General features: G+C 37.1%; 1 protein-coding gene across 2 annotated transcripts; it reads left to right on the forward strand.

Moving 5' to 3' along the window:
- Positions 1 to 969: 969 nt before the first annotated feature.
- Positions 970 to 12,078, forward strand: LOC146681457 (scavenger receptor cysteine-rich type 1 protein M130-like). 2 transcript variants are annotated; one of them, XM_085448564.1, is made up of 19 exons: positions 970 to 1,030; positions 2,064 to 2,384; positions 2,588 to 2,683; positions 3,336 to 3,551; positions 3,670 to 3,849; positions 3,963 to 4,117; positions 4,306 to 4,450; positions 4,697 to 5,005; positions 6,030 to 6,335; positions 6,600 to 6,896; positions 7,317 to 7,625; positions 8,223 to 8,519; positions 8,810 to 9,082; positions 9,474 to 9,640; positions 10,069 to 10,177; positions 10,384 to 10,572; positions 11,007 to 11,102; positions 11,659 to 11,808; positions 11,894 to 12,078. In XM_085448564.1, exons 1-19 carry the CDS (start codon positions 970 to 972, stop codon positions 12,076 to 12,078), a joined length of 3,861 nt encoding a protein of 1,286 aa, XP_085304690.1. The 2 variants fall into 2 exon arrangements, with proteins under 2 accessions (XP_085304690.1, XP_085304691.1); XM_085448565.1 differs by having other exon boundaries at positions 10,069 to 10,171.
- Positions 12,079 to 16,722: the final 4,644 nt, after the last annotated feature.

The following is a 16,722-nucleotide window of genomic DNA, read 5'->3' on the forward strand; positions in this document are numbered from 1 at the left end:
CATATATTTAGCAAAATATTTCCTCAGTTACATCGAGAATAGTTGTAACAATGTGTGAAGAAATGGACCGAAAGGGGTTTTTTGTGTTTGTCTTGTATTTATGTTTTTTTAAATATGTATCTTGGAAAGTATAAAAGCTAAAAAATTAACAGTAATCATTATGTATGTTCAACAGTTGACATAAAAACTGTCGAAGGTTTAACAGAAGATGTTCTAAAAAATTTCATAATTTGAGACAAGTGACCCAGGTCTCCATAACAAAAAATACGCTAATTTGTACCAGAAACTGATTCATGCTGAGTGTAAGAAAAACCAGTGAAAATTGTAGGCTTTTCTCTAAAAGACTTTTTCATCTTCAAACATGGTTTCAGATTTCGATGTTCCAAACAATGGCCTGAAAGGGGCTCAATGTATAAAGGAAAATTTCACAGCACTTGTTTTACATGTTCAAACTTTGTGCAATAGAATGTTTATGTGAAATGGACAAGTTGAAGGAGAAATTTGGCTGATGTGAGATGGAATGACCCGCTTCTAAAAAATCTGATATTTCTCTAAGATGATGTTTGGTTTTCCTGATGATTACTGTATTTGCTGTTCCCTAAAGCAGCCTTTGTATTTAAGGACATAATGCTCTTACATATCAGAATTACTGAAAAAGGTTGATATTCAACTTTATTGAATTTATGTTTTATCAATAGTTGACCAATTTCACATTCTTATGGACGGTATGTTCTACCGTTGATATGTTTAAACATTTTTTCAATTTCGCAGCATCATAGTGAGTTTAAATTGAAAAGGGTATTGTATATGAAATCAGAGCACTTTTGTGTTAGTTTTCTTTTAGCCTAAGATAATATTTGTAACTTTGGCGCGTATGCTGCTCATTTCCTTTTTGGTGGGCGAAGCCACGGCTATATAAAGCCCAGCACATCGTTTGTCTGTCTCACTCTCAAGTCATGAGCTGTGGTGATGATGTGGTTCCTGCTCCTGTTTCTTCACATCGCTCACGTTGAGCTGGTGATCTCACAAGGTAAGTTTAGTTTCTTTAATTCTGGATGTTATTAATAGTAATAAATATTATTATGAATTTGAATTACGAATGAGTCTTTAAAATGTCTTTGAAATTTACGGGAAAAAAACTATAGAAATTAATAATTAATAAATAAATTAATTGATAATTAGTATACAATATTAATACTTTAAAAGAGTTAGAATGTAGATTTCAAACAAAGAAAACAATCAGTGTTATTTGTTTACACTCGCTACAATATCTTTCAAAGCTTAATGTAAAAATTGGTCTTTTTTGTGGGGCTAAACATAAAATACAGAATGGCAAAAATTCACAACCGCTAAAAGCTTCCATTGCTAAATCTATGTATGTTTCTATTTATAAAGACGTATAAACAAACATAGTGGGAAGCATGGCGGTGAAAGAAAATACCGGGTTCCAATCTAGTCTGGCGTCCACTTTAAGCTTTTTTTTTTATTGTGATTTTTGCATAATCCTTTCTGTGTGGAGCTGGCACAGCCACCTGTGTCTGCATGGGTTATCTCTGGGTACTCTGACTTCCTCTCACAGTCCAAACACATACATGCAGTAGGTTAATTGGTAAATCTAAATTAACTGTGTGTGTAATGTAAACACGAGTTTCTCCATATGTTAACAGATTGGTGACCTGTCCAGGGTGTTATCTGCCTCTTTCCCCATGACAGCTGGATTCCGACCGCCCAGAAATTTTATAAGCAGAATTGTTTGGATTAAGACTTAATGGATTCATAATAATAATAATAATAATAATAATAATAATAATAATAATAATAATAATGATACACAAAAACAATGTGTTTAGAAATATCTTGCTAAATATATTACAATAATAAAGTAAAACGTAAAGGCATACAAAACAAAAAATTATTATTATTATTATTTTTACTTGTATTCAGATGTTATGGCACAAACAAAGGTTTAAAATTTTATCCTTTGCAGTTCCCAAAAGTAAGTCATGAAACAAATCATAATTCTTATAATAATACTTTGCTGTATAAACCTTGTATGTTCCTAGCTGAGGACAAACTGATTCTAAAAAACAAAGGAGGCTACCCATGTGAAGGCTACCTTGAAGTCTACCATAACAACATATGGGGTTATGTTGGGGATACACACTGGAGCAACAACACTGAAAAAGTGGTTTGTAAGAGCACTCACTGTGGGGAACCTGTGGAGAACTCAGTAATAGATACTGTTAAGCCTTCTGAAGACAGACCGATCTGGCTCAATGAACTGAAGTGTGAAGGACACGAGAGCGCTCTGTGGGAATGTAAACATCCTGGTTGGAACTACAGCCATTACCCAAAGCTCACAGTGAAAAAAATTACATGTTCAAGTAAGTTTTTCAGATTTTTGTTTCTGTTGTTTTTTTGTTGTTGTTGGTGGGCTTTTTTAGTGAGCTCAGTGACAATGACTCTTAGCTAAAGGTTGTTAAGGTACATTAACTATATTGGAAATGACTTGATAAGATCGATTGTGATGTTTGTTGGTTTTTTGTCTGTGTTTGTATTTGGCTGGTTTATGATTGTGCTCTTCAAGGTAATATCACAATAAGCCTGAATGGACCCAAATGTGCTGGAGCTGTCCAGTACTCCATTGATGGCAAATCGGGTTACTTTTGTAAAGACAGATTGGGTAAGAGTGTGATTCATTCATGTATACATTTGTAGGTTCTTTTCTAAATGTTAACTGTACATAACTTCAGAGGAGAAACAAAGATAACTTTTTCTCAGTAAAATGCAAATGCAGTAAACAATACACAGCAACTTAGAGACAGCGTTTAAGATCAGCGTAATGCAATTATGGTTAAATAAATTCTAAACTAATGTCAGATAGTTTTAAATTTTAATTGACTCATATTTTCCAATAATGGTTGTAATTAAGTTACTTATTAAAATATCATTCAGTGAAGATTTTCACTAAGACAAATAATGATGATATATTTAATGTATAATCCCAATCGAAAATAAAAATGAAGATACTTAAGGAAAGTTACTTTTCACCATTGATACTTTTATATTCAAACACTATAGTCGCAGAATTAGAAGCTTCAACATTGTCTTGTTAAGCCTGAAATACTAAAGTATCACACTAAAGACAATCTCTTTGTGCTAAATTATCAGATTCATGCTACTATCAAATATCTTCTGTGTTTCAAAGGACAGAAGAGTTCCACTACTGTGAAAGATTCTTCTTGTTATTTAATGGTGTACTACTTCGATCACATTTTAAAATGTTGTACACTATTTTTGATTAACAAAGAATATATAATTCCTCTCTCTTAAAGAAAAAAAAGAAGCCGATCTTCTGTGTAAATATCTCGGGTGTGGTGAATTCAAAGAAATTCTTACCTTAAAATGGATGGATAGTGAAAGAAGCTCATCAAAGATGGAGCTCGATTGTTCAGCCTTTCAAAATGCAGACCCAGATCATCTGTGGCAGTGTGTGAATGGCAAACAGGACGATTCAGCATCATGCAAACCTGTTTCTGTCATATGTGAAGGTAACACACAGACACACACACACACACTTACACATTATGTAAACCGATTTTAAAGCTGTGATAAAAACTGTTAAATATTAAATATGGTGGTGAATTCAGAAAGTGTTTTTATGAACAGGTCATACGAGATTGCAGCTCAAAGGAAATCCGTCAAATGTGTGTTCTGGGCAGCTGGAGAAAGAAGAAAATAACAACTGGGTACCTGTTCAACAGGACAACTTTGATTTTGATGTGTGCCAGCAAATGCACTGCGGTAACTCTCTCAGCCCAAACAAAAACCTTAATGTGACATGCACAGGTAATTCAACACATCTATATTCCAACACAAACAACTTCCAAGCAAACACTTCACACTGTGAAACTGCTCTCTCTCTCTCTCTCTCTCTCTCTCTCTCTCTCTCTCTCTCTCAGATGTAGTTAAAGTATTTCTGAAGCACTCTGGCAAAGACAGCAAGTGCTATGGTACAGTTAATATTGAAGTGAATGATTCAGTTAATCCTGTGTGTGCCTCCACCTGGACTAAAACTGAAGCTGAATTGGTCTGCAAGGAGCTTGGATGTGGGGAAGTGAGTTTTCAAGTTTAGTCACCATAAGTTACCTGTTGTTCTGATACATGGATACTGAGCGTTCATGTATCAGAAACTGTCCATACAGCAGTGCTACTGGATTTATTGTGATAAGTGTACTAACGTGCACCATTAATACTGGATGATTATCAATGAAATAACATAAACTCATAAATGCTTTGTTCTAGCTGATTTATACTGAAGAACATCAGAATTCAGGAGGGATAATGGACCATGTGAGCTGCAAAGGCAATGAGTCCTCACTGTGGCACTGTCAGGCTCAGCATGGCAAGAACATCCAGTGTTCAAAACAACCTTATGTGGTGTGTTCAGGTGAGATACAGCAGTGGAAATGTACAGAGTGGCTGCTGATGGCCTTTGTCTGCTTTTATAATGGGATTTTAAATCCTGCAATAAATTCTATGTCGAGAGAGAAAATGAGTTACTTCATTCAGTGAAATTGTGACATTGTTAAATTCTGATTAAATTTTCCCAAAATGTGTTCAGTAAGAGTTTAATTTAATGTATTTATTCTTTTTGTGTTTCGTGGCTGATAAATCTCTTATTGTCGTGGTACAGACAGTGTGGAGGTGAAACTGGCAGATGGTCCTGGAAGATGTGCTGGAAGATTGGAGATAAAGCATGAGGGCCAGTGGAAGAAAGTTCCTGTAAAAGGATGGACAGACGCTCAATCAGCAGCTGTCTGCAAACAACTGCAATGTGGGGAAAAAGGCAAAACTGAAAAATTCAGTCAGGGTTCTGGTAGCTTCCTGTCAATAACGTGTCCAAGAAATAAGAAGATATCAAAGATATCTGAGTGTTTAACAGAAAACTCAAACAACCAATTTTCGGATCGGGAAACGGAAGCAGCTGGAATCACCTGTGAGGGTGAGTGTTATTTTTTTTATTTCTCTGCCCTTCAGTGACATCAACCAGAAAAACAATTTCCTTCCTTAAAGGAAGGCTTTATGTCTATATCTTTGGTCTTTTAGTTGCTGAACAAGTCACAGATGATATTGGTGAAGATGGATCAAGACAGGAAAAGCTGCAGACACACTAAAATATGATAAATTGTTAAAACCAGGAAAACAACATTTTCGTTCATCAATGTCAGTCAGAAGAAAAGCTCAGCTTAGTTAACTTCACTTTTTATTCCTACAGCTCCTTCAGGCTCAAAAGTCCTTCCATGCCTACAATTTAATTTTCATTGTTCATTCCATTTTAACATTTTTTTTCTTTAAAATACTTGACTGTTTACACAAATATTTAATTAAAAGATTCTTTTGGCACAGTTACATGCTTAGTAATGAAAGTCTTACAGACAATGCTAATTTTTACCTATAAATAGAGATAAAACTAAGCACATTTTAACCTTATAAACGTTAAATTGGCCAAAAATTAAATTCGCCAGTAAAAAACAGTTGATTCAGAATGCTGCAGCACAAGTACTGACATGGACTAACAGTAGAGAGCAGATTTGTGATTTATTGGCTTCTCTTCATTGGATCCCTAGAACAAATTCCCTCTCAGACTACAGACTACTTATGGTTCCTAAAAGTGGAATAGAAGGCAGAGCTTTCAGCTTTCAGGCCCCTCTTCCTCTGGAATTACTTCCCAGTTTGGATTTTGTAGGCAGGCACCTTGTCTACATTTAAGATTAGGCTTCAAACCTTCCTTTTTGATAAAGCTTATAATTAGTGCTCAATAAGGTGACCCCGAATAATCACTTAGTTATGCTGGAATAAGCCCAGACTGTGGTATATCTCCATTCAGCTTCTTTCACCAAGTATGTATTTATGCACCACTTTCCTATTTTTGTGTCTATGTCTTTGTGAACCACTGACCTTTCAACAGGTAGACGACCTGCACAGCCACTTACTGTGTATCATGTTTCTCTCTTTGTGTCCATCAGGTCACAAGGTGGTGTTTTTAAGTGGAACCTGTTCTGGTCATGTGGGGATAGAGCATGGCAGAGAAATCTACTGGCTCTCTGGGTCTAAAGAGACATGGAACCAAGAGTCTGCAGACACAGTGTGTCAGCAGATGCATTGTGGGAACGCTGCAAACTTTTCTTTCAATTCTAGGGCTGATATGATTAATAAAGTTTGGAAAAACTCTTTTAGCTGCTCATCCAGAAAAAAGTCTCTTTTTGAGTGTAACCAAACTACACCTCTGCCTCCTGACCACCATAATTCTACTGCTTATGTGAAATGTTCAGGTAATGTGAAATATGAATGAGTTAAAGTATAAAACTAAGAATAAGGTCATTATGGAATTGATTTATTGTGTCACAGAAGAGACAATTTATTTATAACAGACTTTACCTTTTAATGTCCATAGATGTACATTCACCTCCTTGTTTTCTCTCAATCAAATTTCTACTATTTTCTATTTTTTCTGAAACCTAGCTTGGTCTAAGAAGTTGTGAAATATCTGCTGATACTAGTTTCCTCTTAAATTTAACTTTTTCATGTCACAACAGGAAATATTGAGATGAGGTTGACGAACAGCTGCTGGGGAAAAGTCAGGATTCATGTAGAAGAGAAAGAAGGAGATATGTGTGCAGACACCTGGACAGAAGACAAGTCTGTGAAGCTGTGTGAAAAGCTGAACTGTGGGACGCCCATAAAAGCCCACAACAGTCCCAAAGATGGTGATATCCTCTTTAAGAGTTTACACCCGACAAATCAGACTACTGACCTGACACAGAGCATCTTTGTCAAAAACCAGGACAATGATAAGTCCTGTAAAGAAAAACCAGCCTATGTTGTTTGCTCAGGTAATTGTTTTTTTAAAAGTAATTTTATATTACAAAAATATAATAAATGTCATAACTTGCTTTTTAAAAAGTTTCATTTTCAACTGATTTGGACCCTTTGGAAAAAAGTGCCAGTTTTATTGGTTTGTTGATTCTTCAGTAACTAAGTTACAGGATAACAGAATGTAAAAAACAAACAAAAAGACACAAGTCTGTTTTTAAATGTTCCTTCAAATGTTTTAAAAATATCTTTTTAAATACTGTTTTTATAATTAAGCTCATTTGTGTTAAAGAAGCAAATATAAATCTTTCTGAAGCTATCAGACTGAAATTCTTTACACTAAGATGATGATAGTTCTTGTTGCTTAAAATTCTAATTAAAAATAAAATAAGACTATTATAAATATATGGTATTATTATTTTTGTTTTGTTTTCTTGCAGGTAGTGTCAAGCCCAGATTTAGCATTCCCAGTTACAAATGCTTTGGAAACGTAGAGGTGGAGTATGAGGGGAAGTGGATCCCTGTGTGCGAGGATGCTCTCAAAGACACTAACAATGGAAACACCATCTGTCAGGAGCTTAAATGTGGTGATGCTGTGGAGACTCTTCCCTACTTTGGACCTGCACCAGCAGAGAAATTAGCCATTTCAAACCTAAACTGCATTGCAAATGCTAACAGTCCATTATCTGCATGCAGCAGTATTACTGCTTCTACAGCTGCCTGCAAACACAGTGGCCTCCGATGCTCTGGTGTGTATAATGATCTTTGTGTCAGCAGTTTCTGAATTATTCTTTGCTCCTTCAGCCTAATTTTAAAATAAAGGCTTTGAAACTGAATTGAAATTGAAACAAACTGAGACTAGTTTGTATTTCAGAAAAATGTTGAGATAAAAATAATGCTGCTTTCAAACTTTGACATGCTCGCCTTCAAAGGTTACTTTTAGTGAAATAAAGGGTAGAATGTTAACATCCTCACCTCCATTAATGATATTTGTTCTACTCAGTTTTACTCTTTTCTTTTCTGCTTGTTGTCCATGTCACCAGTACGGCTCTGCCACACAGTCTGACTCACTTAATGTCTGGAATCAGCTGGAAACAGCTGGCCTGTGCAGTCTGATGGTTATAGAAATATCGCTGTCATCAGTTGTCATCTCTTTGTTATCACTCTATAAAATCATTTTATTTACACAGCAGTCAGAAGGGTAGCTAAACTTCAAAAGTGTAAAACTTTAAGTTGATGCAGGATCATAATGTCATTTCTGTGTGCAGAGTGTGTTATTTATATCATTCAGATCCTGTTGGTTACATCATGTTTTGTGAACTTTTTATTTCTCTTGTCTGTCTCAGAATGGAGGACGATGGTACCTGACAAAAAGGCCTGTAGTGGAACAGTGTTGGTTCACTGGAGACAGGGACTCAGTGCTGTTTCCAGAGAAAACTTCAATGAAACTGAGAAGGAAAAGCTTTGCCAGAATATGGACTGTGGTGGATACCAATCAACAAATGAAATCCACCCCCAAACAATTGAAATAGATTCTTTTTGGAACAAAAGCTTCAGCTGTGGTGAAAATCCAGGAAGCATTTGGGAATGTGAAAATAAATCCACACCCTCAAGGAAGGAGCCTGTCTTTATTGAATGCAAAAGTAAGATTTATATCAGCAGGACTGATCTTAAATGATCACAGACTTTTTACATTTGCACTGGAAACACTGAAGAGTGAAACAAGACACTCGGAGTGTGAAGGAGAATTATTCCAGATACACTGGATAAAGTAACAAACCAAAGCTAAAAGTGTTAAATGAACTATTTGATTATGGACTTGTGCTTCATATTTTGACTTTGCAGTGCAGAGAAGATTAACTGATCATTTCTACCTCAGCACTTTATGTCTTTATCAATACTTGACTGCAGTGTTTATTGCTTTCCTTCCCAGAGGAGCCCAGTGTCAGCATTTCACAGGGCTGCCGTGGGGAAGTGAGGATAGATGGCGTTCCAGTGTGTGCTAGTAACTGGGATCTATCCTACGCACACAAAGTTTGCCAAGAAAAGCTTTGTGGCAATGCTGTCTTGATTGAATCCAAAGCTTCATCAAAGGGTTCAGGTAACATTTACCATGTCAGCTGTGAAAAGTACCATTCCATCATTGGCCAGTGCAGGAGGACTAAAGGAAAGTGTGACACAAATGTGGTGTTCATTACTTGTAGTGGTAAGTGTGAGTCCATACACCTCTCTTTCCATAAACTCATCCCTATATACAGTACATACATGTATGTCCTCTCTTAATTATGGTAGTATTTTAATTCATTATCTTGGGGTAATTGTTACAGGTTTTTGTTTTTTGCAAAAGGAAACATGACAACGACATTCTCAAATTGCTTATGCCACTGTTAAGGAACTTATTCCAGTTTCTGTAACAATGACCATTTGGCTTGTTCATTAGAAAAGTCATCTCAGAAATTTAAAAAATGTACAAATTATTTTTGTTCATTTTTTAAACACATTATGAACGCAAGCAGATCATCTCTAACATCATATTTGCCAGACAGAAGTGGATGAGCTTGTTTCCTTCTTTAAACACAGTTTCTTTGCTTTTACAGAAAGTGTAAAGTTCCGCACGACTGAAAAACATGGAGGTGTCCTTTATGTCAATTATCGAGATAAGTGGGAAAGAGTATGTCCATTTAATCGTTCCGCAGTGTTAGAGAGAAAGCTCTGTGAAGAGATTAAGAAAGAAAACCATAGCATCTCTACGGAAGACAAACAGGTAAATCTTTACATTCTGTTTCTTGAAACCGGTCACTAATCTTTCTCGTATGCTACAAACCAATATCATGGACAGTTTCCTGGCTCTGTGTCTCAGTTTATTTAAATCTAATAATGAAGAATGGAATGTGATTTTTATATTATTTGGGTTTATGAAATGGAAAGAAATGTATGGGAGGTTTAGCTGACTAAATACAAAATGCTCAAAGATTTTTAAGTTAAAAACTTACTGGACACTTTGCTGACACAAAGTTGCAGAAACGTAAAAGAAATGGACTGTCCTACCTTTGGTTTGGACTTCTAGTGACTTCTTTTGCTGTGTGTTGCTTTGATGCTTCAGTCAGGCCTGCTTTTTACTGCCAGAGATATTTTAGTGTTTTTTGTTCTGGCTGTATCACTAAATGTGAAAAAGTTTAAATTTGATTCAAGATAAACTTAGAAACAACACTGGAGTTCACTGATGTTACCATGGACATCAAGCGCTCTGTCAAACAACGTTCCTGTGAAAAAGTTTCTCCAGCTACAATCATTTGTCCCGGTAAGAGAATTCATGAATCCTTTCTTAATATCTTCTATTGGTTTCAGAAATATTCCTTCACATGTTTTGCAGAGAAGAGACTTTTTTTAAAATCTGTAACTCTGAGCTTACTTACCTTGAGGTGGTGCAGATAAACATGATGAACCAACTACAGCTCTCACTGTGACTGGATCCAGAAACACCTAAGTGGCTTTGCTTTATTTCAGGCTATGTGAAACCGACTCCCACGCCAACATCACCCTCACCACCCCCACCACCCTCACCAACCTCACCACCTCCTTCTACATCCATAGCACCTATTATCGTGGGTGTGGGATTTCTTCTTGTTGTAATAATTTTGATTTCTGTATTTATACGATTTTGTGTCAAGAGAGCCAGGAAGTCCAAAGTTTCATGTGAGTATATTTATTACATGGCTTGTTTCTCTTTTAACAAATTACCTTAGAACGTATCAAAAACTAAACTGAACATGAGATCCATCCTCATCATCCAAGTTTAAAGAAAAAGGCGTTGGAGGCTTTTTGCCACAAGAGGGCAGTCTTTCAGCATACTGACTGAATTCTGACTTCAGACAGCATTTTAAATAACATAGTCACTGTTGCTGACTGAACAAGCAGCACATTAGCAAAGTCGAAGATTGCTTACTTGATTGAAAATGTACATACAAAACGTGTAGAATTACCCAAACCTGTGCGTGTGTTGCGATTTTCCTTGTCTTGTGTTGTACCCTGGTACACTGGTACATCACTGGTTCAATAGCACAGTGCATTGGTTAGACAGCTGTAGTTATGTACTCTATCAGTAAATGTGTAATACATTAATCTTTCAGCAAAAATGCTGCCTGGGAAAGAACTGGAGTTTGAAAGTGGGGAATATGAGGATGTCATAGACAAAGAAAATGAGATGGAAGACCTCAGTCATGGTAGTGTGTCATTTATTCATTCATTTGTTTATTGATTGATTGATTATTTTGTTCATTCATTCAGTTTTTTCATATTCGTGTTATTAATCCTAATCAAAGTCTAGATTTTAGTGTCATTTAAACATAACTAAAACTCATTATTTGTATTGTGGTAATGATGTGGTAATTTAAGAAGCAGTAATACCTAAAACACTGTTATACTTTACACTGATAATATTAATCATTATTACATATTAATACACCAATTGAAGTTATGTCTACTTAATTGCACTATATCATCAACTTGAGAGGTTCTGGCTATAGAAATGAAAACCTTACCTGAATTAAATTTGGCTTTACTTTTTGATGTTGTCTTCTTGCCTTGAGCTACTGCTTCTCCCTGATGTCCACTTAAAGGTGCACAATTTCCCTTTCAGCGTGGGCCTAAACAGAGATATAAAACAGATTTCAAATTACTGCACTAGTCAAGGTTCCGTTTTCATTAAAAATATGCACATATCTGAGATGTGGGCGTTTTGGGGGAAACTTTTTTTGTGTTCTCATGTTATTTTTCATTCAGGAGTCAGATCAGAGGCAGAAATGATCTCAGAGAAAGATGGGCAAAGTGTTTCCTCTTTACCTTATGAGGATATTGAAGCAGATGAGGCTCGACCCCTGACCTTCTCAGGCACGACTGCTCCTGCTGCCCGAGACATCAACGTTCATGAAGGTGTCCATAATGAAAGTACTAGCACTATCACAGTGTTTTGACTAATCAATGTTTAACATTTGCAATCTGATTTTCTTTGTGACAGATGGGGTGACTTATGAAGAGGAAGATTCACAGGAAAGTTATGACGACATTGGTATGATTACTGAAACTGCACAGACTACACCAGAGGTTCACAACAGCTCCCAAACAATTGATGACTTAAACACAGCAGCCCCAGGATTGGTGGAGAGAGATGAGGACTACCTAGAGCCAGATGTGGATGGGTGAGCCAAATATGGCTTTAGCACCTACTTAAAAAATCAGATCATGTAAAATGTGCCTTCCTTAAATGATATTATTTTAAATGGCTAAAAGAAAATTCAATTTGACCCAAAACCTCAGTGTAAAAAGTAGCAAAATCTGTCTTTTGATAAAGTTTGGCAAAAAACTTGAAATGTATAATATATAAAAAGAATGTTAAGTACTAGTATTCTATCTTTCTATTTTTTTGTTTGTTTGTAAACCTATAATTGAATGTAAGGTTTTTATAAACATCCTTACAGTGTTTCATATGTAACATTTATTATAATTAAATCTTTTATAATTATTACATTTTTAGGTTTGAACCTTTAAGTACTTCTAGTGATGCCTCAGAGACTCAGGAATTTGGGAAATGGTTTAGATGTTGAGTATCAAACTGTATGTTATGTATGCTATATATAGTTTGATACACAGCACAATAAGCCGTTTTATCCATAAGATGTCGGTTTTAGAGTCTCTGAAGTTCTAAAACTGAAAATAAAATGTCCCATTCTTTTAGGTTGTTGACTTGTTTGTTTGTTTCTTTCTTTCTTTCTTTCTTTCTTTCTTTCTTTTTTAAAATCAATGCTTCGATTCAGAGTGTTTTGAATAAAAATTCATTATCACACAATTTAATGTTCTATGTAATAACTTAATAATTTCTCCTGGTGATCAAAGCTAGAGTCATTGCTTGCTACCAATGTTAACATGAATAAGGTCATTGCTAAGGCACTGACAGACCAGCTAGCGCAGCTATTAGAAGACCACTGAGAAGAGAGACAGCGATACAAGCAAGGGGACTAATTTGTAAGCAGTGCCCCTCATATCTCGTGTAAACATCACATCTAGCATCCCTGTCAGAGGCCTTGTTGAGGGATCATGGTGTAGCTGAAGCTGAAATAGATACAGCCTTCTCCAGACCTTCTCCAGAAAGTGATGCATATCTGTCTAATATGAAGAAATATGATAATATGATAAACCTTTACTGCAGTCTATAAAGAGTCTATAAAGTCTATAAAGGGTTTAGAGTAGTTATAAAACAGCTACCCGATCACCTGCAGAGGAATGGTTTATTCAGCCAGATTTAAAAGTCATCACAGTACAGAAAAAGCATCAGTGAAGGTCACAAATTATCAGATAGTTGACTATTATCTGTGCTTGTTCTAGTTGGCCTCAGTACTGTTGATCATAATATTTCATTACAGAGATTAGATCATGCTGTAGGTATTAAAAGTAGTGAACTGCAGTGGTTTGAATGATACCCATCTAATAGACTTTAATGTGTTCATTTCAATGGGGGAGTCTTCTTCATGCATAGTGGTTAATTATGAAGTTCCAAAAGTTTCTATGCTAGGACCCATTCTGGTTACACTATACATACTTCCCCAAGGCAGTTTTATTAGAGGGCATAGCATAAATTTTTATTGCTATGCAGATTGTCACTCCACCCTTTGGAGAAAGCTCATTTCCACCACTTGTATCCACAATCTTGTTCTTTCAGTCACTACCCAAAGCTTGTGACCATAGGTGACGGTAGGTACGTAGACTGACCGGTATATTGAAAGATTCGCTTTACGCTCAGCTCTCTCTTCACCACGATGGACCTGTGTGCTGTCAGCATCACTGAAGCCGCAGCACGAATCTGTCTGACCATCTCCTGCTTGCTTCTCCCCTCATCTGTGAACAAGACCCTGAGATCCTCCACTTGGGGCCGTAACTCTTCCCTTACCCGGCGTGGGCACTCCACCCTTTTCTGGTTGGGGACCATGGCCTCAGATTTGGAGGTGCTGATTCTCATTCCTACTGCTTCACACTCAGCTGCGATGGTGAGTGTGAAGTGGTCTGCCAATTCAGAGGTACCCCCCCCCGATCTCCAGGAAACATTGTAGAGGCATGTCAACCAAGACAGCCATACACATCCAGAGTCTTCAGGAATTTAGGGCAAACTTCGTCCGGATGATCTGATATCCTCGTATCGGTGTTGTTCCCACATCATCATAATAAATGTTGTTCCAGATTCAACATTGCAAGTGACCAGTCACATTGTTGTGACGTCCCCCTTTTGTGCCTTTGAAAAATACCGCCTTAAAAAAATCTAATTCACTTGCGAGAAGAGAAACCGCTTCTGTCCGCAGATCCAGGAACTTGAATTCTTTGCATTTCAGGATACTTTTCTTTAATAAACAGTAAGCATTATACATCCTTACAGAGGCGGTTTCTCTTCTCGCAAGTGAAGTAGATTTGTTTTTTTTCGAGGTCGCGGATGATGTCAGGAGAAGGTGATTGGTCACTTGCAATGTTGAACCTGGAACAACATTATTTATGATGACGAGGAAACAACACCAACACGAGGATATCAGATCGTCCAACCTAAGTGGCCCTGCCACCAAGGAGTTGTTTAGCTGCCTCAGTAACCTCCCTCCCAGAGATTGATGAGTTTCCTCCTCATCCCCAAACTCTGCTTTCTCTATGGAAAACGTGAGTGGGATTAAGAAGGTCCTCAAAGTATTCCTTCCTCAGTTGAGGTCAGCAGTGCTCCCTTCGTACTATACATAGTGCAGGTATAGCACCACTTTCCCCTCCTGAGTCACCTGATAGTTTGCCAGAATCTCTTCGAGGCAGTCCAAAAGTCTTTTCTATGGCCTTTCTGAACTCCTCCCAAATTGAGCCACTGCCAGAGCTCGTGCCAGGTCTGTCCAGCATCCTCCCCTACCTGATTACTCAACACTAGATGGTGATCAGTTGACAGCTCAGCACCTCTCTTCAATCGAGTGTCCAGAACATATGGCTGCAGATCTTGATGATATAATTACAAAATAGATCATCCACCTGCAGCCTAGAGTATCCTGTTGCCATGTATACATATGGACACCCTTATGTTGAACATGCTGTTCATTTTGGAAAAACTGTGGTTTGCATAGAAGTCAAGTAACAGAACACCATTCAGGTTCAGATCTGGAAGGCCATTCTTCCCAATCATGATTCCCATGATGCACTTAGCATTTCTCTTTCTCTCACCTCTTTTCACCCACAATACGTTTATACTCTAAACCTAATTATCAGTTATTGTTAACCTCTGGGTCTCTTCCACAGCATGTTTTTTGTCCTGTCACCCCCAACCAAGAGGACTGCCCCTCCCTGACCAGGGCTGGACTGGGACAAAAAATCATTCCAGGCATTTTGACTAGAGACCGGCCCACCAGGTATTATAGGAAAAACCATAAAGCCTTTGAATGAAAACAAACGTTGTTGTGACAGTGATGTACACTGTCTTGTTGGTACATATGTATCAATCTAATAAAATTAAACCTACACCATCCTCCCTATTCTGGTATTCTAAACAGTACTTAGCCGAAACCCAAAGACTGCTTGGTTGAGTTAACTTCCTGAACTATCTACAACATATGGTGGAAACCTGAAATTAAGACAGAGAAGACTAGAGGTGAGACATGATCATTACTGAATATTAAAAATAATAAATGACAGATTTAGTGATATTTTCATAAACTATTTATTTACCACATCAATAAACAGCATGGCAGGGCAAAATAGTTTTTCTAACATGGCAACCTTTTAAAAGTGAAAGGAGACAGAAAGACAGGTGAGAAAGAATAAAACTTAACTGACTTTTTGATGGCATTTTACACAAAGTACTAATACAGTATCTAGAAAATGTGGGAAAATACTGGCATCATGTACAGTACTTTCTTCTGAAGAAATTATGTTGGGACCCTGAAAAAAACTTACTATGTACAATAATGGATTTCTATAAATTTGACATCAGATGAAAACTTTGGTTGTAAGATTCGGATAATTATTTGTTAAAAGCTAGAAATTTTAAATGAGAATAAGAAAGAAAAGTATTTCTTTGTGCCCCCTTTCCCTGTTAATGCTCTACCTGGCCCCCTGGCAAAACTTTGCTAGACCCGCCCCTGCACAGTTACCAGCTGTCAGCTACATAGAAAAGGATCCTGGTGTAAGTTGTCTCTCAGAAACAGTTCATAGCTTTCCTTCAACCCATTCATGTCACCTAAAAGGTAAACCTGTTTCTCCATCACCTGTTCAGCTCTGATGATTCAGTAAGAACATCTCCTGGTTTCATCTTCATGTTTCCCTCTCACCAGATAACCAAACAAACATCAGCTGATACTAGAAAGTAATATTAAATAAATTCTAACAACAGCTTATTAAGTTTAAAGGCGCTGCTGCTGTTTAACGCGACCTCTGCTAGTTTCCTCTTTCTAGCGCAAAGCGGGAGATAAACAAGCAAGAGAGACGGGACTTGTGGCAGAAACGCCAATCAGCCGATCATTGATCAGTTTCATGATTGAAGTAGCAGCAGGAGAGGGAGGTTTGAGAATGAGAGAAGAAGAGGCAGCTGACAGCGTAAAAGACAGAATAACTCCAGCTTTTTGTCTTTTTTTTTATTGTAGCTGAAGTACGGGACTAATCCCGTTTATTTTCAGCTCAATACGAAACGCATAATATTAACTCTGAATACCAGAGGATTCCGTTTTTTGCTGGACGGTAGGCAACTCTACTAACTAACCATATGAATAAAATAAAGTTCACCAGTAACATCATAGCACCCACCCAACTGTATAGAAACTCCGTCATGCTAGAGTACACAGT

Source organism: Copadichromis virginalis, linkage group LG23, assembly GCF_057382275.1.
Source record: "Copadichromis virginalis isolate Kocher_CV1m ecotype Utaka linkage group LG23, C_Virginalis_male_GT1.1, whole genome shotgun sequence".
Classification (NCBI taxonomy): domain Eukaryota; kingdom Metazoa; phylum Chordata; class Actinopteri; order Cichliformes; family Cichlidae; genus Copadichromis; species Copadichromis virginalis.